This window comes from Rhinopithecus bieti, unplaced genomic scaffold (assembly GCF_001698545.2).
Source record: "Rhinopithecus bieti isolate Rb0 unplaced genomic scaffold, ASM169854v2 scaffold_4967, whole genome shotgun sequence".
In the NCBI taxonomy this organism is placed as follows: Eukaryota; Metazoa; Chordata; class Mammalia; order Primates; family Cercopithecidae; genus Rhinopithecus; species Rhinopithecus bieti.
In genome coordinates this window covers 1,257,081-1,277,767 of record NW_016804726.1, presented here as the reverse complement: position 1 = coordinate 1,277,767, position 20,687 = coordinate 1,257,081, and the positions used below count along the sequence as shown (strand labels likewise).

At 50.1% G+C, this 20,687-nt stretch overlaps 2 protein-coding genes across 2 annotated transcripts in view; one reads left to right on the top strand and one right to left on the bottom strand.

Moving 5' to 3' along the window:
- The window catches only part of ZC3H7B (zinc finger CCCH-type containing 7B), a 65,990-nt gene extending 53,151 nt beyond the window's left edge, over window positions 1-12,839 (bottom strand). The window contains exon 1 of the mRNA XM_017870285.1: window positions 12,393-12,839. The gene's annotated coding sequence lies outside the window, so the exon portion shown is untranslated. The remainder of the gene's footprint in view (window positions 1-12,392) is intronic.
- Window positions 11,048-12,941, top strand: LOC108528446 (translation initiation factor IF-2-like). The gene is made up of 5 exons (XM_017870240.1): window positions 11,048-11,053; window positions 11,530-12,125; window positions 12,231-12,440; window positions 12,552-12,702; window positions 12,930-12,941. Exons 1-5 carry the CDS (start codon window positions 11,048-11,050, stop codon window positions 12,939-12,941), a joined length of 975 nt encoding a protein of 324 aa, XP_017725729.1.
- Window positions 12,942-20,687: the final 7,746 nt, after the last annotated feature.

The following is a 20,687-nucleotide window of genomic DNA, read 5'->3' as shown; positions in this document are numbered from 1 at the left end:
GCCATTCTCCTGCCTCAGCCTCCCGAGTAGCTGGGACTACAGGCGCCCGCCACCTCGCCTGGCTAGTTTTTTGTATTTTTTTAGTAGAGACGGGGTTTCACCGTGTTAGCCAGAATGGTCTCGATCTCTTGACCTAGTGATCCGCCCGTCTCGGCCTCCCAAAGTGCTGGGATTACAGGCTTGAGCCACCGCGCCCGGCCAATTTTTTGTATTTTTTGTAGAGACAAGGTTTCACCACGTGGTCCAGGCTGGTGTTGAACACCTGGACTCAGGCGATCTGCCCGCCTCAGCCTCCCAAAGTGCTGGAATTGGAGGCATGAGCCACTACGCCCAGCTAGGATGTTTTTTTTTTTTTTTGAGACGGAGTCTCGCTCCGTCACCCATGCTGGAGTGCAGTGGCGCCATCTTGGCTCAGTGCAAGCTCCGCCTTCTGGGTTCACGCCATTCTCCTGCCTCAGCCTCCCGAGGATGTATTATTTTTAAGAGTAAGTGAAAACTAGAAGGTGAAAACTTAATGTCTACCACTAAAAGATTAACTTGATTAATTAAATTATACTATATCCATAGCATGGAATACAATGCAGCTATTGAATCTATATGTATTGTCATGGAGATGCCTCCTTGCATGGTTGAGGAACAAAAAAAGAAGCAGATTTCTCTGTTAGAGGCTCTTCTTACTCTGCCTAGGTCTCAAGACCAACATTCCCAAGCTTCCATTTAAGGGACAATGCTCCTGCTCTCTTCACTACCCGCTCCCAAGATGAGCTCTTACATTTCATGATAACATGAGTCATGTTAATGACTCACCTATCTCTTCCTCCTGCCAGGCCCACCCCTCCCCAGTATTTCAGCCTCAGATCTCTCTTGTTTTTTTGAGAAGGAGTCTCGCTCTGCCGCCCAAGCTGGAGTGCAGTTGTGCCATCTCAGTTCACTGCAAGCTCCGCCTCCCGGGCTAACGCCATTCTCCTGCCTCAGCCTCCCGAGTAGCTGGGACTACAGGCACCCGCCACCATGCCCGGCAACTTTTTTTGTATTTTTAGTAGAGATGGGGTTTCACCATTTTAGCAAGGATGGTCTCGATCTCCTGACCTCGTGATCCGCCCGCCTCGGCCTCCCAAAGTGCTGGGATTACAGGCGTGAGCCACTGCGCCCGGCCAGATCTCTTATCTTCTGGGTAGTGGTACCTGAAAGTCCAACATCTAGGCTGCCTATGACTTCCACGCCTTTCTTAATCCTGGGCCCTCTACCTGGAATGCCTCTGCCACACACACCTTCCCAACTCCTACTCATCCTTCAAGACCCAACTTAGATGCCTCTGTGTTCAAAGTCCTCTTTGGTGCCATCTCAGCTGGATTGGGTGTTTCTCCAACTGAACACATTACAAACTGAACTCAGCGTCTTCTCCCCTAATCCTACTCCTCTTCCATTATTCCCTGACTATTCACAGCTCTGAGCATCATCCTGTTCTCAGCCAACCCCCAGTTTCTTCCACCTTTACCTCATAAATATTTCCCCACCTTGCAGTCCCTCATATCCTCTCCACAAGCATAGCTATCTCTCCGGTCCTCAACATCTCTTGCCAAGTTTCCAATAGGCCCCCTCCAATATGCTCCCATTTAGTGGTCAGGGATATCTGTGTAATGCATATGCCAACGTCACTTCCCCGCTCAAAACCCAAGTGCACGCATGCACGCATACACACGAATGAATGCAGGCTGAAAAAAAAAAAAAAAAGGGTGCGACCGGGCACGGTGACTCATGTTTATAATTCCAGCACTTTGGGAGGCCGAGGCGGGCGGATCACTTGAGGTCAGGAGATCGAGACCACAGTGAAACCCCGTCTCTACTAAAAATACAAAAAATTAGCCGGGCATGGTGGCGGGCGCCTGTAGTCCCAGCTGCTCGAGAGGTTGAGGCAGGAGAATGGCGTGAACCCAGGAGGCGGAGCTTGCAGTGAGCCGAGATCGTGCCACTGCACTCCAGCCTGGGCGACACAGCGAGACTCCATCTCAAAAAAAATAAAATAAAATAAAACAAGGTAGTTCTGGGCCAGGCACACTGGCTCACGCCTGTAATCCCAGTGCTTTGGGAGGCCGAGGCAGGCGGATCACGAGGTCAGGAGATCGAGACCATCCTGGCCAACACGGTGAAACCCCGTCTCTACTAAAAATACAAAAATTAGCTAGGTGTGGTGGTGCGTCCCTGTAATCCCAGCTACTCAGAAGGCTGAGGCAGGAGAATCGCTTGAACCAGGGAGTCAGAGGTTTCAGTGAGCCAAGATCATGCCACTGCACTCCAGCCTGGCAACAGAGTGAGACTCCGTCTCAGAGAAAAAAAAACAAAAGAGAGAAAAGAAATTAGGGGAGTTCCATTAGACTGCTAGATTTGGTGTTTTAATTGATACTATAATCCAGGAGAACTGCTTTCCTTTGTAAACCTGCATATTTCACTTTATACTTTTCTTTTTTTTTTTTTGAGACAGAGTGAGACTCTGTCACCCAGGCTGGAGTGCAGTGGCGCGATCCGGGCTCACTGCAACCTCTGCCTCCCAGGTTCAAGCAATTCTCCTGCCTTAGCCTCCCAAGTAGCTGGGATTACAGGAACCCGCCACCACGCCCAGTTAATTTTTTATTTTTAGTAGAGATGGGGTTTCGCTATGTTGGCCAGGCTGATCTCGAACTCCTGGCCTCAAGTGATCCGCCGGCCTCGGCTTCCCAAAGTGCTGGGATTACAGATGTGAGCCACCACGCCTGGTCTATACCTTTTGTTTTTGAGACAGGGTCCTGCTCTGCCACCTAGGCTGTAGTGCAGTGGCGGGATCTCAGCTCACTGCAGCCTCCACCTCCTGGGCTCCAGCAATCATTTCACCTTCGGCGTCCTGAGTCGCTGGAACCGCAGGCACGCTACACCATGCTTGGCTAATTTTTTGTATATTTTGTAGAGACAGGGTTTTGCCATGTTGCCTAGGCTGGCACTTTATACATTTAAAAACATGACAGGTCTGAAAAGATTTAGAAACCCTATTCTAATGAATCATATTATTTATCCACCCAGTCATATCAAAGTTAGGTGCTTGTTACCCCACTTTTCACAGAGAAGTGAAGCGTGGTGGGGATCTGTGACTTGTCCAAGGCCACATTGTTGCTGAGGAAGAAAGCTGGAGCTACTGGCAGGGCTCCCGGCTCCAGGAATGAATGTGAAATGGCAACCTGCAGCTTGTGTTCTTGTCAACTGGCTCACCTTGAACAGAAACCAAAGTTCAGGAAACTTCCCCAGACCTCCCCAACTCCCTGGTCCCTGTCCCACAAACTAAACAAAGAGTCAGTAGCAAAGCACACTCCTTTTTCCGCCGGCAGCATTCTGGTTACAAAGGGCTTCTACTTTCATAATCTTGTCTTACCCTGCCAACAACTTGGGGCCAAAGTGCACAGGAATGGTTCAAACCCACATCTCTGTCTCCAGGGGGCCTGGGCTCCAGCTGCTTCTTTTTTTTCTTTTTTTTTTTTTTGAGACAGAGTCTTGCTCTGACGCCCAGGCTAGAGGGAAGTGGCTCGATCTCGGCTCAGTGCAACCTCCACCTCCAAGGTTCAAGCGATTCTCCTGTCTCAGCCTCCAAATAGCTGGGACTACAGGCATGCGCCACCATGTTAAGCTAATTTTTTTGTATTTTTAGTAGAGACGGGTTTCACCATGTTGGCAAGGCTGGTCTTGAACTCCTAACTTCAAGTGATCCACACACCTCGACCTTCCAAAGTGCCGAGATTACAGGCGTGAGCGACCGCATCCAGCCCTGCTCCAGCTTCTTCATTAAGACCCACCAGATGTGGTGCTTAAAGTGAGATGCTTAAAATATACCAACTCCTTGGCCGAGTGCGATGGCCCATGCCTGTAATCCTAGCACTTTGGGAGGTCGAGGTGGGCGAATCACAAGGTCAGAAGATTGAGTCCATCCTGGCTAACACAGCGAAACCCTGTCTCTACTAAAAATACAAAAAAATTAGCCGGGTGTGGTGGCAGGCACCTGTAGTCCCAGCTACTCAGGAGGCTGAGGCAGGAGAATGGCATGAACCCAGGAGGCGCAGGCTGTGGTGAACTGAGATCGTGCCACTGCACTCCAGACTGGGTGACAGAGTGAGACTCCAAAAAAAAAACTCCCTTTTTAAAACAGTAACAGAAGGTCATTGTAAAAGCTTTGGAAATTATAGGCAAGTATTAAAAAAATAAGCCAGAGTCACCCAGAGGCCCATAGCTCAGAGTGACTGTCTAATGCTGCGGCATACCCTGTTCCTCTTGAGCAGTTAGTCACTGCTCCTACTCCCAGGGAGCTTGAAAATCCTTGTGGCATCAAGACAGTTTCCTGCGCTGCTCTGCTTGCTTTGGTGCCTGGTGCTGACAGGGAGGCAGGCTGGGCCATGCAATCCACCAGCCCTGGGTTCAAATCCCAGCACTGTCCCACACTGGCTTTCAGGGCACTTCCTTGAGCCTCAGTTTTGTCATTTGGGGGACAGGGATGATGATACACACCTGACAAGACAATTTTGCAGATCCACCTGGTGTGCTTCCCCGTGAAGGGGTCAGAAATTCATGTTTCTGCTGAAATGGGTGCTGTAGAGAGCACTCACTACGGACATAATTATCCTGTAAGTTTTCAGTCAATGTTGATTTTTCTTTGCAGTTTCCCTGCCCAGTAGTGGGCTGTCTGGCAAGGGCTATTCTGTGGCCAACCTGCTACTATTATTTATTTATTCAGCAAATAACCATGAAGCACTTTTAGTGCAAGGGGACCTACCAGGGGCTAGGGGAACATGGTTAATAAAGTCCTTTCCCTGGTGGAGCTTGTCATCCATGGGCAGGAAGACAAATAAACCAGCATGAAATGCACACGTCAAGTAAAAATAGAGATCAGAGTCACAAGGAAGCTGAAGCAGGAAGCGTGGCATGGAGTGATGGAAAGTACACTAGGGGCGGGCACAGTGGTTCATGCCTGTAATCCCAGCACTTTGGGAGGCTGAGGTGGGCGGATCACTTGAGGCCAGGAGTTCAAGACCAGCCTGGTCAACATGGTGAAACCCCATCTCTACTAAAAATACAAAAATTAGGCCGGGTGTGGTGGTGGGCACCTGTAATCCCAGCTACTCAGGAGGCTAAGGCAGGAGAATCACTTGAACCCAGGAGGTCAAGGTTGCAGTGAGCCGAGATCATACCACTGCACTCCAGCGAGACTGTCTCAAAACAAGAAAAAAAGAAAGAAAGCAGACTGGGAGTTTAGGGAAGACCGTTAGGGGGAAGCTAGCATTTAAGAGAGACAGGGAGCCAGTCATGGAAGACAGGAGGTAGGGTAAGAGGACACCTACCTAGCAGGGGACAGGGCACAGGCAATGGCCCCGAGGTGGGAACAAGCTGATAATGTTCCAGGAAAACTCAGAAGGCCAGCGTGGCTGCAGCGCCCGAGTGAGGGCAAGCCACGTGGGAGGCAAAGTGCAAGGGGCAGACAAGGCTGGTCCCAGAGCCACTCACAGGCCATGCCGGAAGCCAGGGCTGTGTTTTGCATGTGTCAGGAAACTGCAGGAGACTTTTCAGCAGAAGAGTGACAGGAGCTTATTTATTTTGCAAGAAGATCCTTTGGCTACTACAGGGAGGATACTGGGAGATTGGTTACGAGGCTACTGCAGTAGTCCAGGCCTGGATCAAGGCAGACAGTGAAGAAGATTCAGGAATATTCTGAAGGCTATTAAATGATCACAACTGCAACCGCTGCCACAGATTTGACTGGATCAGTACGGCCATTTCACAGAAAAGGAGACAGAAGCCAAGAATGACAAAATAATCGTGCCTCCATCATACAGCCAGCATGAACAGGAGTTGGGAATGAAATTCAGGACTTTGGGCTCCCTGCCCTGCGTTCCTCAGCCTGTGGAGGGAGAGGGATGACACAGGGATGCTCCAGGGAGCAAGAACATAGCTGAACCAGGGCGACCTCTGAAAACCCCAGGAGGGCCAGAGCCCCCACCTTCCCTGCAGCCCTCACAGGAAGTGCTCAAGGAATGATCATCAGCCGACCCCAGCACTTCAGTAACACAAACCAATCAGAAGACACAGTTCTTGGTCTCAGGGAATCCAATACCCTGTTCCCCTCCCGAACCACAGTGTGGACTGGGTAGGAAGAGCAGTGCGGGGGTGATGCCTCAGTCTTTTTCTTCTGAAAACAGGGACACCTCTTACCTTACCTCGAAAGACTGTCATGACAATTAATGAGAGACTGTGGACACAGCAGGACACAAATGGTGGTGGTAGTTAGGATTTCCAGACTGGTAAGAAAAGAGCTTCGAGGAAACTGGAAGTAACTTGAAGGCTGTGTCCTGCATGGCAGCTAAGACCTTGGACACCAGATGGCTTCATGTGACTCCCTTCTCTACCTCAGCTCTGTGATCTTGGAAGTGTTACTTAGTCTTTCTGAGCCTTAGGCTCCTCATCTACAAGATGGGGCTGCCAGTGATTGCTCCGGCCTTGAAGAGCTGTTAAGTGGATTCAATAAGAGAAGGCATAGGAAATGTCAAGCACGATGCTGGTATAGAGCGGTGTTAACTATATGGGGGCTGCTGGTATATGGGTGTTATATGCTGCTATATGGGTGATCGTATCCCCACGATCACCACCAAGTTCATGTCTCAGCCTCTGATGCTGAGGAGCTGTGATGCTGCAGAACTGAAGTTACCAGATGTTTCTTAAGGGAACAAGGGTTCTGAATGCAGGAATGTCCCTCCCTCTGGGCCTCCATAGCCTGGTGGGGAGACAGCACCAACACAACCAACACGGCACCAATATAACCAACACGCCTGCAAAGAAACAGTCTCCCTGGGGGGAATGAACTCGGTGGGAAGGAGTCTGTAGCTGGTGCTGACAGACGAAGGAAAACGAGCTTGTTTTCCAGGGGCCATGAAATGTGATGAAAGGAGCTGACTTCAGGCCCAGCATGGTGCCTCATGCCTATAATCCCAGCACTTGGGAGGCCGAGGCGGGTGGATCACGAGGTCAGGAGTTTGAGGCCAGTCTGACCAACATGGTGAAACACCATCTCTACTAAAAATACAAAAAAAAAAAAAAAAAAAAAATTAGCTGGGTATGGTGGCACATGCCTGTAATCCCAGCTACTTGGGAGGCTGAAACAGGAGAACTGCTCGAACCTGGGAGGCAGAGGTTGCAGTGAGCCAAGATCACACCACTGCACTCCAGCCTGGGTGACAGAGGGAGACTCTGTCTCAAAAAAAAAAGAAAGGAGCTGACTTCTGTGCAGGCTCCTGGGAGCTGATGCACAGCCCATCATCAGCCCAAGCTGAGCCTCCAGCTTGGAGCTGCAGCACCTCCACACCCTGCTGTCTGAATAACCTCAGGTCTCCCCTGAGGCTCCTCCCCAGGCCCACACCAGGCCAGCTCCAGAGCCAGACATCCTGGGTTGGCTCTGCAGCTCTGCCCCTTGCGCACTTCACAGAATCTCTCTATGTCACAGTTTCTTCACCTGTAAAATGGGGATAATTATAGTGCCTCCCTAGAGGGCTGTTGAAAGAATTAAATAAAGTCTGGGCGCGGGGGGCTCACGCCTGTAAACCCAGCACTTTGGGAGGCCGAGGAGGGTCGATCACTTGAGATCAGGAGTTCAAGAACAGCCTGGCCAACATGGCGAAACCCCATCTCTATTGAAAATACAAAAATTAGTTGGGCATGGTGACGGACACCTGTAATCCCAGCTACTCGGGAGGCTGAGGCAGGAGGATCACTTGAACCCAGGAGGCAGAGGCTGCAGTGAGCCGAGATTGCGCCATTGTACTCCAGCCTGGACCACAAGATCAAAACTCCATCTCAAAATAAATAAATAAATAAGTAAATAAATAAGCTAATTTAGGAAAAAGGACTTGCAACAGGGCCTAGAGGATTGCTGGTCCAGTGATTGCTAAATTAATACAAATTTTTAAACACTTCTAGCTCCTTTCATCTGAGTTTCTTATCCTAATCTCCAGGCATGGGTTATCATCAAATATCATCAAATCTCAGGGCTCCTTTTTAGAAGGGGAAATTGAGGCCCAGAGAATCAAAAGGATCACGATGGCAGAGCCTGACTTGAACTCAAAGTCACCTATGTGCCCACTAGACTGTGGCTGTACCAGGTGACCTGTTTTTCTTTATACATCCCTGCCTTTGTCTATCTCAATGCCTCTGCTTAGAACACCCTTTCTCTGGCTTTTCAACCTATCTTTCAGATGTTCAAATGGCACTTCTAGGAAGACCTTCCACTCTTGGGCAAAATAAACCTTCCTCCTCTACGCTGGGGCATAATTCAATTTGACAACACAATGGCTGAGTGTGTCATCCTGGCACTGCCTCTGGGGCTGGAGGCACAGAGGGTGAATCAGACCCACTTCCTGTCCTTGGGAAGCTCACATTAATGGTCCATATCTATCTCATCCCAAGCTCCAAGCTCCCCCAGGTTGCTGAGCCAGCACCTAGCAGGCACTAAGGAACCAAACTTGCTCAAATCCCCACGCTCAGGGACCGGTCCTCCTTCCACTGCCATTCTGCTTTCTGCAGTTAGAAACCTATTGAGAGTGCTTTCACTGGGCCAGTCCCGCGGGGCCCTGGGACATAGAGCCAGTTTAGGAGAACTCCCTAGTCTTGGGGAGCCTGCTGACAGTGCTACCCTAGTTGCATTTGCTAATTCAGACCATCTGGTCTCTTTTTGTTTTTTGAGACGGAGTTTCACTCTGTCGCCCAAGCTGGAGTGCAGTGGCATGATCTTGTCTCATTGCAACCTCCACCCCCCAGGTTCAAGAGATTCTCCTGCCTCAGCCTCCCAAGTAGCTGGGATTACAGGCACCCACCACCATGCCCAGTTAATTTTTTTTTTTTTTTTTTTTGAGACAGAGTCTCACTCTGTCACGAGGCTGGAGTGCAGTGATGCAATGTTGGCTTACTGCAACCTCCGCCTCCCGGGTTCAAGCGATTCTCCTGCCTCAGCCTCCCAAGTAGCTGGGATTATAGGTATGCACCGCCACACCCAGCTAATTTTTGTACTTTTAGTAGAGGCGGGGTTTCACCATGTTGGCCAGGATAGTCTCAATCTCTTGATCTCGTGATCCGCCTGCCTCGGCCTCCCAAAGTGCTGGGATTACAGGTATGAGCCACCACAGCCGGCCAATTTTTGTGTTTTTAGTGGAGACTGCGTTTCACCATGTTGCCAGATCTGGTCTTGAACTCGTGACCTCAAGTGATCAGCTTGCCTCGGCTTCCCAAAGTGCTGGGATTACAGGCCAGTCCCTGTTGTTGCTTACGTATCTGAGAGGAAGGTGGTGCAGAGGTCAGGAGCACACTCAAGAGTCAAGAAGGCCTGGATTCAAATCCTGCAGATTGACCTTGGGCTGGGCACACAAATCCTGTGTTCCTCAATTTCTTCATCTGTGAAATGGAGATTACAGTGCCTACCCCTCATGGAGCTACTAAAACAATTACAGAGAATGTAAGTCAACCTTCCAGCACAGAAGCAATTGTGGCTAACCCACCCTGGCAAGCCTCCCCATTCTTTCAAGTTCAAATTCTACTTCCTAGAAGAAGCCTTCTCTAACTTTTTCAGGTAACCTTGAGCTCTCTTCTCTCCACTCCCACCGCATTGACACCATAATTCTTGTGTTCTCATTGATTCACTAGAGTGAAGTTTCTCTTTCCAGCCAGATAATAAATGACAAAGTTTATTGCAAACCTGCCCCACAGCATCTCACAAGAGGCACTTGAAAAGTAACTTGCAGATGGGCATGAGGTGGCTCACACCTGTAATCCCAGCACTTTGGGAGGCCGAGGTGGGCAGATACGTTGAGCCCAGGAGTTCATTTCAATCCAGATATGTTGAGCCCAGGAATCACTTGAACCCAGGAGGCAGAGGTTGCAGTGAGCTAAGATCGTGCCACTGCACTCCAGCCTGGGTAACAGAGTGAGACTCTGTCAAAAAAAAGAAAGAAAGGAAAAAAAGGAAAGAAAAGAAAGAAAAGAAAGAAAGAAAGAAACTTGTAGCAGCCAGGTTTGGTGGCTCATGCCTGTAACCCTATCCCTTTGGGAGGCCGAAGCAGGAGGATTGCCTGAGCTGAGCCAGCAGACTGAGTTACAATTGTGCTATTGTACTCCAGCCTGGGTGACAGAGTGAGACCTTGTCTCAAAATAAAAAATGAAAAGAAGGCCAGGCAGGGTGGCTCACGCCTGTAATCCCAGCACTTTGGGAGGCCGAGGCAGGAGAATGGCGTGAACCTAGGAGGCGGAGCTTGCAGTGAGCCAAGATCGCACCACTGCACTCCAGCCTGGACGACAGAGGGAGACTCCGTCTCAAAAAAATAAAATAAAATAAAAAATAAAAAGAAAAGTAACTTGCTAAGGTGGCCCAGGACTCTGGGAAAGGGTGACGATTCGGAGCCAGAAAACTGGGTGGGAATCCTACCTCTGCTATCTGACTTTCCAGCAAGACTCACAATTCGGCCTAAAGTTTTTCATCTGGAAAATGTCTACCTGACACAGTTGCTGTGGAGGACAGATGAGCCAACACATGTGAAAGCCCTTTTGTTATAAACTAAAAAGTGATATTTAAGGGGTTATTATTTTCAGATTGAGGGATTATTTTCAGATTCTCTATCCATGTCTCAACCGACGTCTCAGCTTTCCTACTAAGACTCGAGACACCAGCGCATCCCACCAAGCTTCTTAGCCCCGCAATAATCTATCAAAACCTCCATTCCTGTCTATCCTATAGAAAAGCCAGCAGCTAAGAACACACAGCACCTACGGAACAGAAACTTTATCCCAGCTCAGGGACAACAAAGTCTCTCTCTCCTGGACAGATCTCATCCCTCCTGGACAGATCTCATCCCTCCTGGACAGGTTCCTTCTTCCCACCTTAAGTCTCCCCACCTCTCAAACATGCTCCATCCGAGTGTTGACCAGGTGTCATTTCCACCTTGCAGTCCAACTTCTGTGGGAGGTGAACACGCTTGCAAAGAAGACCACCACGGAGGGGATGGCTGTACGTGTGTGGGGGAAGTATTGGTAGTAGAACTAAAGATTCCATCCGCCAGCATTTTGTGTCCAACACAGTTGCTATATGTACTATAATTATCTCATTTGTGTGAAAATTCAAGGATCTGCATGCTGCTATTTTCATCAGGCTGAACTGCAGATGCTGAAGAATATGGCAAGAAGTTGGGGTTCAAAGTCTGATGCCAAAGCTAGCAATCCGAGAAATAAAACCGCTGACCACCAGCTCCCCACTCAGGCCCAGCCCCTTTCCAGCCCCAGACTCCCCACGCAGGGCCCTAGCCCGCTAGTCTTCCCCTCAATTCCCTGCTGGCGACACAGCCATCGGGTTCTATCAGAGTGAGCTCTTTTTATATGATGATTTTTCCCCCTGGGAAAACGGCTTTGTCTGTGAAAGTCCCCCCAACCAGGCGCCTTATAAACACCCAAAACAGACAGAGTTAAGGAGAAAGAAGGGGAAAGGAGGAGGGAGCAAGCCCGGAGGGGGGCCCCCAGGCTCGCTGCGGGCAGGATGGGGGTATAAGGCCGGGGTCGGCGGCTCCCAGGCCCCAGCCCCGTCAGGGCGCCCCCTCCGCAGGCGCCAGAGCCGGGATCCGCGGCCCCCTAGCACTCCCTGAACTGCCGCGGGCCTCCCACAGGCCTCGGAGTCCACAGACTGATCCTGCGACCGGAAACGCCCCCCTGTCCAGCAAGCCCAGACCGCGCCCCCCTGTCCTGCCGCCCCCTTCCCGCGGGCCCGGCTGCAGGCCCCGGATCCCCGGGCTCGCGTGGACGCCGCAGCCGAAAGGGGCGGCCCGTCGGGCGGCCCCGCTCCCCGGCCCTCGACGCGGCCCCTCCAACTGCGGGTGCTGCGGGGCCAAGGCGAACACAAAAGGAAGGGGGGCCCTGCCAGCGACGCCCCTGCCAGCCCCCGAGACCCTCTGCGCGGGGTCGACAAAGCATCCGGGCGCCCCAGAAGCTCCGGATGCCGAAGAGAGAGGCCCCACGAAAATCTCAAGACACCTCCTGGGGGCTGCAGGGGCGGCCAAGTCTCCCCAGCGCCAGGTGCCCCCGGCCGCACGGTAACTTTGAAACTTTGGGGCAGGGCATGGGGACCGGGATCCCCAAAAGGAGGAAGGAAATGGGGTTTAGAGACGATTTATTTTTTGCAAAATCCCACTTTCCAGGTGGCTCAGCGCGCGGCCCCGGCCTGGACAGGGCTCTCCGCGCCTCTTCCCCAGCCCAGCCCGGCCCGGCCCGGGCGTCCCCGAACCCTCGCGCGCGGGCGGCCCTGGACGCGGTGGCCCCGACCTCTGCCCCGGGGGGCTCGGGCCGCGCCAAGCACTTACCTCCGCCGGGCTGCGCTCCCCGCGGGCCTGCGCCGAGCCCGATAAATGGTATGCTATGACTAGAGGTATGATTACGTTATTATTATTAGTAATAATAAGAGTAAATGTTATTTAATTACGGGCGGCCGCATCCTGCTCCCGGCGCCGCCGCCCCGGCAGCTCCGTCCATGTGGCTCTGGAGCGCTTTACTTTCATTTCCAGCCCCTCGGCCGGCCGCTCGCGGCAGCACCCGCTGGAGGCACCGTCTCCCTGCAGCTCTTCCTCCTCGGGTCCTAGAGAGCGCGGCTCCCGTCGCCTCGCCGCGCCCGGGGTGGGCGGCGCAGGCTGCGCACCTGGGGAGAAGGGGGTGGGCGAGTCGGAGAAGCCCCATTCCCCGTCGAAAGCTCATGCCTGGAATTCACCTTTATTTTCTTTAAAAGTGTCCTGCCTTTTAGGGGGGTTTCCAGTGGCAGTTCTGCATTTCTGGGCTAATGCTGCTCAAACCCAGCGCCTCCGCCCTTCCCCATCTGTGTCAAAAGCCCCCCCTCTGGCTTCCAGGTGCTTTCATGAAAGGCTGCCCAAAACCCTTCTCACAGATGGGAACCGGAGACACAGAGAAGAATCAGGACCTCGCTTGGCTGGAGTTTTATGTATAAGATGTTAAAAAATATTGAATGACACTTGTTAAAACGAGTATAAGGCCGACTTTACTGGCACCATGATGGATGTAGGGACCACTGCAGTGGGTTTTGCGGTCGGGGAGAGTATTTGGGCTCAATTCAGAATTCAGCATGGGCAATGGGAATTTATAAGGAAGGAGCAAGGATCCACTGATTGAGGGCCAATGCATAGGAAACTGCATCAGAGATAAAAGAGGATTCTGGCTTAAACCCATCTAACAAGATTCTGGCTGAAGACAGGCCAAGGTGATCACACATCACCTGAGGAATTGTGGAGAATGAGGAACCTGATGAGATATTGACAATCAGGGCTGGGTGCAGTGGCTCACGCCTGTAATCTCAGCACTTTGGGAGGCCGAGTCGGGTGGATTACCTGAGGTCAGGAGTTCAAGACCAGCCTAGCCAACGTGGTGAAACCCCGTCTCTACAAAAATACCAAAATTAGCCAGGCTTGGTGGTGGGTGCCTGTAATCCCAGCTATTCAGGAGGCTGAGGCACGAGAATCACTTGAACCCCGGAGGTGGAGGTTGCAGTGAGCCAAGATTGTGCCGTTGCACTCCAGCCTGGGAGACACAGTGAGACTCCGTTTCAAAAAAGGAAAAAAAAAAAAAAGATATTGACAATCAGGTATGGAGAATGGGGGAGTCTAGCTAAACCAACTTAGCAGGATTCTTACCAAAAGCGGACAGTGTGGCCCAGGGGCAGTGGCTCACACCTGTAATCCCGGCACTTTGGGAGGTTTAGGCAGGAGGATCACTTGAGCCCAGGAGTTCAAGACCAGCCTGGGCAACATAGTGAGACCCCATCTCTACAAAAAATTAAAGAATTAGCTGGCATGTGCTGTAGTCCCAGCTACTCTGGAGGCTGAGGCAGGAAGATCACTTGAGGCCAGGAGTTTGAGGCTGCAGTGAGTGATGATCATGCCACCTGCACTCCAGCCTGGGTAACACAGCGAGGCCCTGTCCCTAAAAACAAAACAAAAAACTGGACAATGTAAAGATGAACACAGAAGTCCAAAAGTCAAGGCCTAGTTGAAAAGTTCAGGGGAGCCTAGAGTTTAGTTAAGGAGAGAATCTTTGCCAGGGATATTTCTAGAAAGGATTTGAGGCAGCTTAGAAGACCTACTAGGAAAGGGGAGATTAACCAGACAGACCAGCTATGCATATCCATGATACTGCCTCAGGACTGGTGAAGAGCCTACATTTGAATCCATAGCTCATGATCCAAAGAGTGTTCATTTATCACTACCTGCCCCATTAATTCCTGGAGGACTCTCTCAAGAGTTCTCTCAGATTTCCTTCTTAATCCTCTTCATTTTACACACATGCACACATACACACATGTGTATATATTTTTAATTTATTTCAGATCAGCTGTGAGCTTGGCAGACTTCATCTTTACAAATGTTATCTCTTCCACAAGCATTTGTGCCAGACACAATCTTAGGAACTGGGGATATAACAGTGAACCAAATTTTAAATATTTAAATGCACTGTGGTAAGTATTCTAGGAGAGACAAGAACCCAGAGCTGTGTTTACCTTTTTTTTTTTTTTTTTTTTTTTTTTTTTGAGACAGGATCTGACTGTCTTGCGCAGGCTGGAAGATAATAGCATGATTATGGCTCACTGCAGCCTCCAGCTCTCCAGCTCCTGGGCTTAAATGATCCTCTGGCCTCAGTCCCCCAAGTAACTGAGACCACAGGTATACATCCCTACACCTGGCTAATTTTTAAAATTTTTTGTAGAGATGGGGTCTCATGTTGTCCAGGCTGGTCTCCAACTCCTGGACTCGAGTGATCCTCCTCCTGCCTCGGCCTCCCAAAGTGCTGGGATTATAGGTGTGAGCCACTGCACACAGTCTGCATTTACCTATTTAATTCTCACAGTAATTCTGGAAGATTGGTTTCATCATGCCCATTTTACAGATGAGAAACCGAAGCTCAGAATGAAGCGACTTGCCCAAAGTAGCAGTTCTGTCTCCAGAGTCTGTGTGCTTTACATGGCCTCCTACGCTTTCCTCTGTCTCTGCTTCAAGGGAGACTTTAAAGGGGAACAAAATGCACCTGAACCTGCAGAAGCTCTCAGACTCTTCCTTCTCTGGGTGCCTTCTCCCTCCTCACTACTCTGAGATCAACAAACAAAAAGACAACTCAGCTGTGCATGGTCGCTGACAGCTGTAATCCCAGCACTTCAGGAGGCTGAGGTGGGAGGATTCCTTGAGTTCAGGAGTTCTAGACCAGCCTGGGCAACACAGTGAGATTCCATCTCTCTCTCTTTTTTTTTTTCTTTTTTTTTTGAGCAAGTTCTCACTTTGTCACCCAGGCTGGAGTGCAGTGGCACAATCCTGGATCCCTGCAACCTCTGCCTCCCAGGTTCAAGTGATTCTCATGCCACAGCCTCCTGAGTAGCTGGGATTACAGGAATGTGCCACCCTGCCCAGCTAATTTTTTTGTATTTTTTAAAATAGAGATGGAGTTTTGCAATGTCAGCCAGGCTGGTCTCGAACTCCTGGCCTCAAATGATCCACCCACCTTAGCCTCCCAAAGTGCTGGGATTATAGGCACGAGCCACCACACCCAGCCTGTGAGATCCTATCTCTACAAAAAATCAAAAAATTGGTGAGGTGTAGTGACACAGGTGTGTGTTTCCAGCTACTTAGGAGGCTGAGGTGGGAGGCTTGCTTGAGCCCAGGAGACTGAGGCTGCAGTGAGCCATGATTGTGCTACTGCACTCTAGCCTGGGCGATAGAGCAAGATCTTGCCAAAAAAAAAAAAAGAAAAAAAGAAAAAAGAAAGCCTCTGGCATGAAGAAGGTAGATGCTTTTGTCCAGATCTGAAAACAGAATTCAGTGGCCATCAGACATTTCTGCTTAGTGGGAAATCAACCCTTAAGACACCTGGGATAGATGCAAGATCATGGGCTAGAGGCAGTGAGAGGCTGTGCCTGGCAATTTAGGGAGGCTGGATGGTGTGGTGCTTATGTCACTAAGGTGATATTAGGAGGACCAAGGTCCCCAGCCCTGCCACTCACTGGCTGTGTGACCCTGGCAATTTAGCAGTATCAATTTCTTCATTTGTAAGATAAGGATCAGGAAACTGCATCCACATAAAGTTTGACTTAAGGATTTTAATGAAATACGGGCGTGGTGGCTCACACCTGTAATCCCAGCACTTTGAGAGGCCAAGGTGCGAGGCTTGCTTGAGTCAGGAGTTCGAGACCAGCCTGGCCAACATGGTGAAACCCTGTCTCTACTAAAAATACAAAAATTAGCCAGGCATGGTGATTCAGTGTGCCTGTAGTCTCAGCTACTCAGGAAGCTGAGGCAGGAGAATCCCTTGAACCCTGGAAGAGGAGGTTGCAGTGAGCTGAGATTGTACCACTGCGCTCCAGCCTGGGCAACAAAGACTCCATCTAAAAAAAAAAAAATGGCGGGGGGTGGGGGATTATAATGAATAATGTCTGTAAACCATGTAGTGAAGGCCGAATAAACATAAATGTCAGGCTGGGCATGGTGGCTCACGCCTGTAATCCCAGCACTTTGGGAGGCTGAGGTGGGCGAATCACCTGACGTCAGGAGTTTGAGACCAGGCTAGCCAAAGTGGTGAAACCCCATCTCTACTAAAAATACAAAAATTAGCTGGGTGTGGTGGCGGGCACCTGTAATTCCAGCTACTCGGGAGATTGAGGCAGGAGAATCGCTTGAACCCGTGAAGTGGAGGTTGCAGTGAGCCGAGATTGCACCATTGTACTCTAGCCTGGGCGACAAGAACAAAACTCTGTCTCAAAAATAAATAAATAAAATTATATATATATATACACACACATGCCCTAGGCAATTTACAATGAAACACCCTTGACAACTTATCACATTTACCACCATGGTTATCATTCTCATGTCATCGATGAGGATGCTGAGGCCAGTTGGATTGCTGCATTTTGCCTCAAGTGGACTAGGTGGCAAATGGTCTGGTGATTCCACCACCCCAGGTTGCTGGTGAAATAACGAACACATAACCTTGAAGAGGACTGTCCATCATTCAACGGGCATTCAGCGGGACACCAGCCTCCTATCTCTTCAAGTTGGTACCAACTTGTTCAATTGTTTGGGCTGCCTAAAAGACCCCAACCAGAGGTGAGGATGCTTGGAGAAAAGGGCTGAAAGGAGGCTGGGCGCAGTGGCTCACGCCTGTAATCCCAGCACTTTGGGAGGCCGAGGCGGGTGGATCACCAGGTCAGGAGATAAGACCATTGTGGCTAACACAGTGAAGTCTTGTCGCTACTAAAAATACAAAAAATTAGCCGGGCATGGTGGCGAGTGCCTGTAGTCCCAGCTACACAGGAGGCTGAGGCAGGAGAATGGCGTGAACCCGGGAGGTGGAGCTTGCAGTGAGCTGAGATCGCACCACTGCACTCTAGCCTGGGCAACAGAGTGAGACTCTGTCCCAAAAAAAAAAAAAAAAGAAAGAAAAGAAAGAAAGAAAGAAGGAAGAAAGAAGGAAAGAAAGAAAAGAAAAGAGAAGGGCCAGGAGGCTGGCATCAGTAGGTTTTCTGGGAAGCCCCATGTTGTCAGTCCCATGTTGTCACAGTGTGCTCTGTGTCCCCACGTTAAAGCTGAAATAGCAGTAACAGCCACTGCTTCTTTACTATGAGCCAAACACGTTGCCTCTGTTGATTCTTTTACCCTCTCAAAACCCTGTAGCTGGGCACAGTGGCTCACATCTGAAATCCTAGCACTTTGGGAGGCCGAGGTAGGTGGATCACCTAAGGTCAGGAGTTCGAGACCAGCCTGGCTAACATAGTGAAACCCTGTCTCTACAAAAAAAACACAAAATTAGCCAGGTGTGGTGGTGGGCACCTGTATTCCAAGCTACTCAGGAGGCTGAGGCAGGAGGATCACTTGAACCCAGGAAGCGGAGGTTTCATTGAGCTGAGACCATGCCACTGCACTCCAGCCTGGGCAACAGAGTGAGACTCCATTAAAAAAAANACAGTGTGCTCTGTGTCCCCACGTTAAAGCTGAAATAGCAGTAACAGCCACTGCTTCTTTACTATGAGCCAAACACGTTGCCTCTGTTGATTCTTTTACCCTCTCAAAAACCCTGTAGCTGGGCACAGTGGCTCACATCTGAAATCCTAGCACTTTGGGAGGCCGAGGTAGGTGGATCACCTAAGGTCAGGAGTTCGAGACCAGCCTGGCTAACATAGTGAAACCCTGTCTCTACAAAAAAAACACAAAATTAGCCAGGTGTGGTGGTGGGCACCTGTATTCCAAGCTACTCAGGAGGCTGAGGCAGGAGGATCACTTGAACCCAGGAAGCGGAGGTTTCATTGAGCTGAGACCATGCCACTGCACTCCAGCCTGGGCAACAGAGTGAGACTCCATTAAAAAAAAAAAAAAAAACCACCTGTAAGATAGGGATTGTTTTTTACCCTTTTTCAGATAGGAACAGAAACAAAACAGTTCTGTGACTTGATCAAGGTCACAAAGCTAAGAAAGAGGCAGAGGTGGGATTCAGTCCCGGGCTTGTGCGCTTATAAGGCATGACCACAGCACGACATGGACATCTAGGGGCTGTCATGTGATTGCCTCACTGGAGAAAGGGAGTCAGAGGCTCATGCTCCTAACTGAGGAACTGATAGGTACGTACATCATTTGTTTATCCCTTTTTCGATGAGCACATTCTGCATCAGGCTTATCTCTGAGGAGAGCCTGAGTGCAAGGCAACCTTGGTTGCAACCACGTGCGGGGCTTATTCATTCACTCAGCAAACATTCACTCCCAGGCCCCAGGTCTCCACAGCTCCAGCATGGTCCCAGGTTCTAGCCCTTCAGGCAGGAATCTTAATTTGGGGTTAGCGAAGGGATCTGAAAACGTACAAAAAACTTGAGGCTTAGGTTTCCTTTTCCTCATTGTAAATTGGGGGTGCTATGGACTGAATGTCTGTGTTTCATCAAAATTCATATGTTGGGCCGGGTGTGATGGCTCATGCCTGTAATCCCAGAACTTTGGGAGACCAAGGTGGGTGGATCACCTGAGGTCAGGAGTTTGAGAACAGCCTGGCCAATGTGGTGAAACCCCGTCTCTACTGAAAATACAAAAATTAGCCGGGCATGGTGGCACATGCTTGTAGTCCCAGCTACTTGGGAGGCTGAGGCAGGAGAATTGCTTGAACCTGGGAAGTAAAGGTTGCAATGAGCTGAGATCGCGCCACTGCACTCCAGCCTGGGTGGCACAGCGAGACTTCATCTCAAAAAAAAAAAAAAAAAAAAAATTCGTATGTTGAATCTCTAATCCCTAATTTGATGGTATTAGGAGGTGGGGACTTTGGGAGATAATTAGGTCATGAAAATGGAGCCCTGATGAATGGAATTAGTGCTCTTATAAGAGACACTGGGGAGATGATCTCTCTCTCTGCCAGGTGAGGATACAGCAAGAAAGCAGCCATCTATAAACCAGAAAGGTGGCCCTCACCAACAACCTCACCATGCTGGGACCCTGGTCTTGGACTTCCAGCCCCCAGATCAGTGAGATGGCTACTGCTTAAGCCATCCAGTCTATGGTATTTGTCATAGCAGCCTGAGGTGACTAAGACCGGGGTAATATGAGTACTGTACTCGATGGGGCATGGTGGCTTACCCAAAATCCCAACACTGGGGGGCCGAAGTGGGCAGATCACTTGAGCCCAGGAGTTTGAGACCAGCCTGGGCAACATGACAAAACCTTAACTCTGCAAAAAATACAAAAAATTGGCAGGCGCGGTGGCTCATGCCCGTAATCCCAGCACTTTAGGAGGCCAAGGCTGGGCATGGTAGCTCACGCCTATAATCCCAGAACTTTGGGAGGCCAAGGTGGGCGGATCACCTGAGGTCAGGAGTTTGAGACCAGCCTGACTAACATGTTGAAACCCCATCTCTACTAAAAATACAAAAATTAGCCAGGTGTGGTGGCGCACACCTGTAATCCCAGCTACTTAGGAGGCTGAGACAGGACAATAGCTTGAACCTGGGAAGCAGAGATTGCAGTGAGCGGAGATCACACTATTGCACTCCAGCCTGGGCAACAGAGCAAGACTTGGTCTCAAAACAACAACAACAACAAAAAAAAATTAGCCAGGTGTGGCCGGGCGTGGTGGCTCGTGCCTGTAATCCCAGCACTTTGGGAGGCGAAGGCAGGTGGGTCATGAGGTCAGGAGTTTGAGACCAGCCTGACCAACATGGAGAAACCCCATCTCTACTAAAAATACAAAATTAGCCAGGCATGGTGGCACATGCCTGTAATCCCAGCTACTCAGGAGGTTGAGGCAGGAGAATCACTTGAACCTGGGGGGTGGAGGTTGCAATGAGACAAGATCATGCCACTGCACTCCAGCCTGGGCAACAAGAGCGACACTCTGTCTGAAAAAAAGAAAAATAAACAAATGAAAATTTAAAAATAAATTAAAAGTAAAATAAAATAAAAATACAAAAAGTAGCCAGACATCGTGGCACATGCCTGTAATCCCAGCTACTCAGGAGGCTGAAGCAGGAGAATCTCTTGAACCCAGAAGGCAGAGGTTCAAGAGAACCTCCTCTCAGTGAGCCAAGATTGTGCCACTGCATCCCAGACTGGGCGACAGAGTGAGACTCCATCAAAAAA

Bases quoted from the DNA above. Each gene is read 5' to 3' on its own strand.
- LOC108528446 (XM_017870240.1), top strand. The intron at 12,126-12,230 runs GTAACTTTGAAA...CCCACTTTCCAG, and splicing joins CAGGTGCCCCCGGCCGCACG to GTGGCTCAGCGCGCGGCCCC. The intron at 12,441-12,551 runs GTATGCTATGAC...CCGCCCCGGCAG, and splicing joins TGCGCCGAGCCCGATAAATG to CTCCGTCCATGTGGCTCTGG.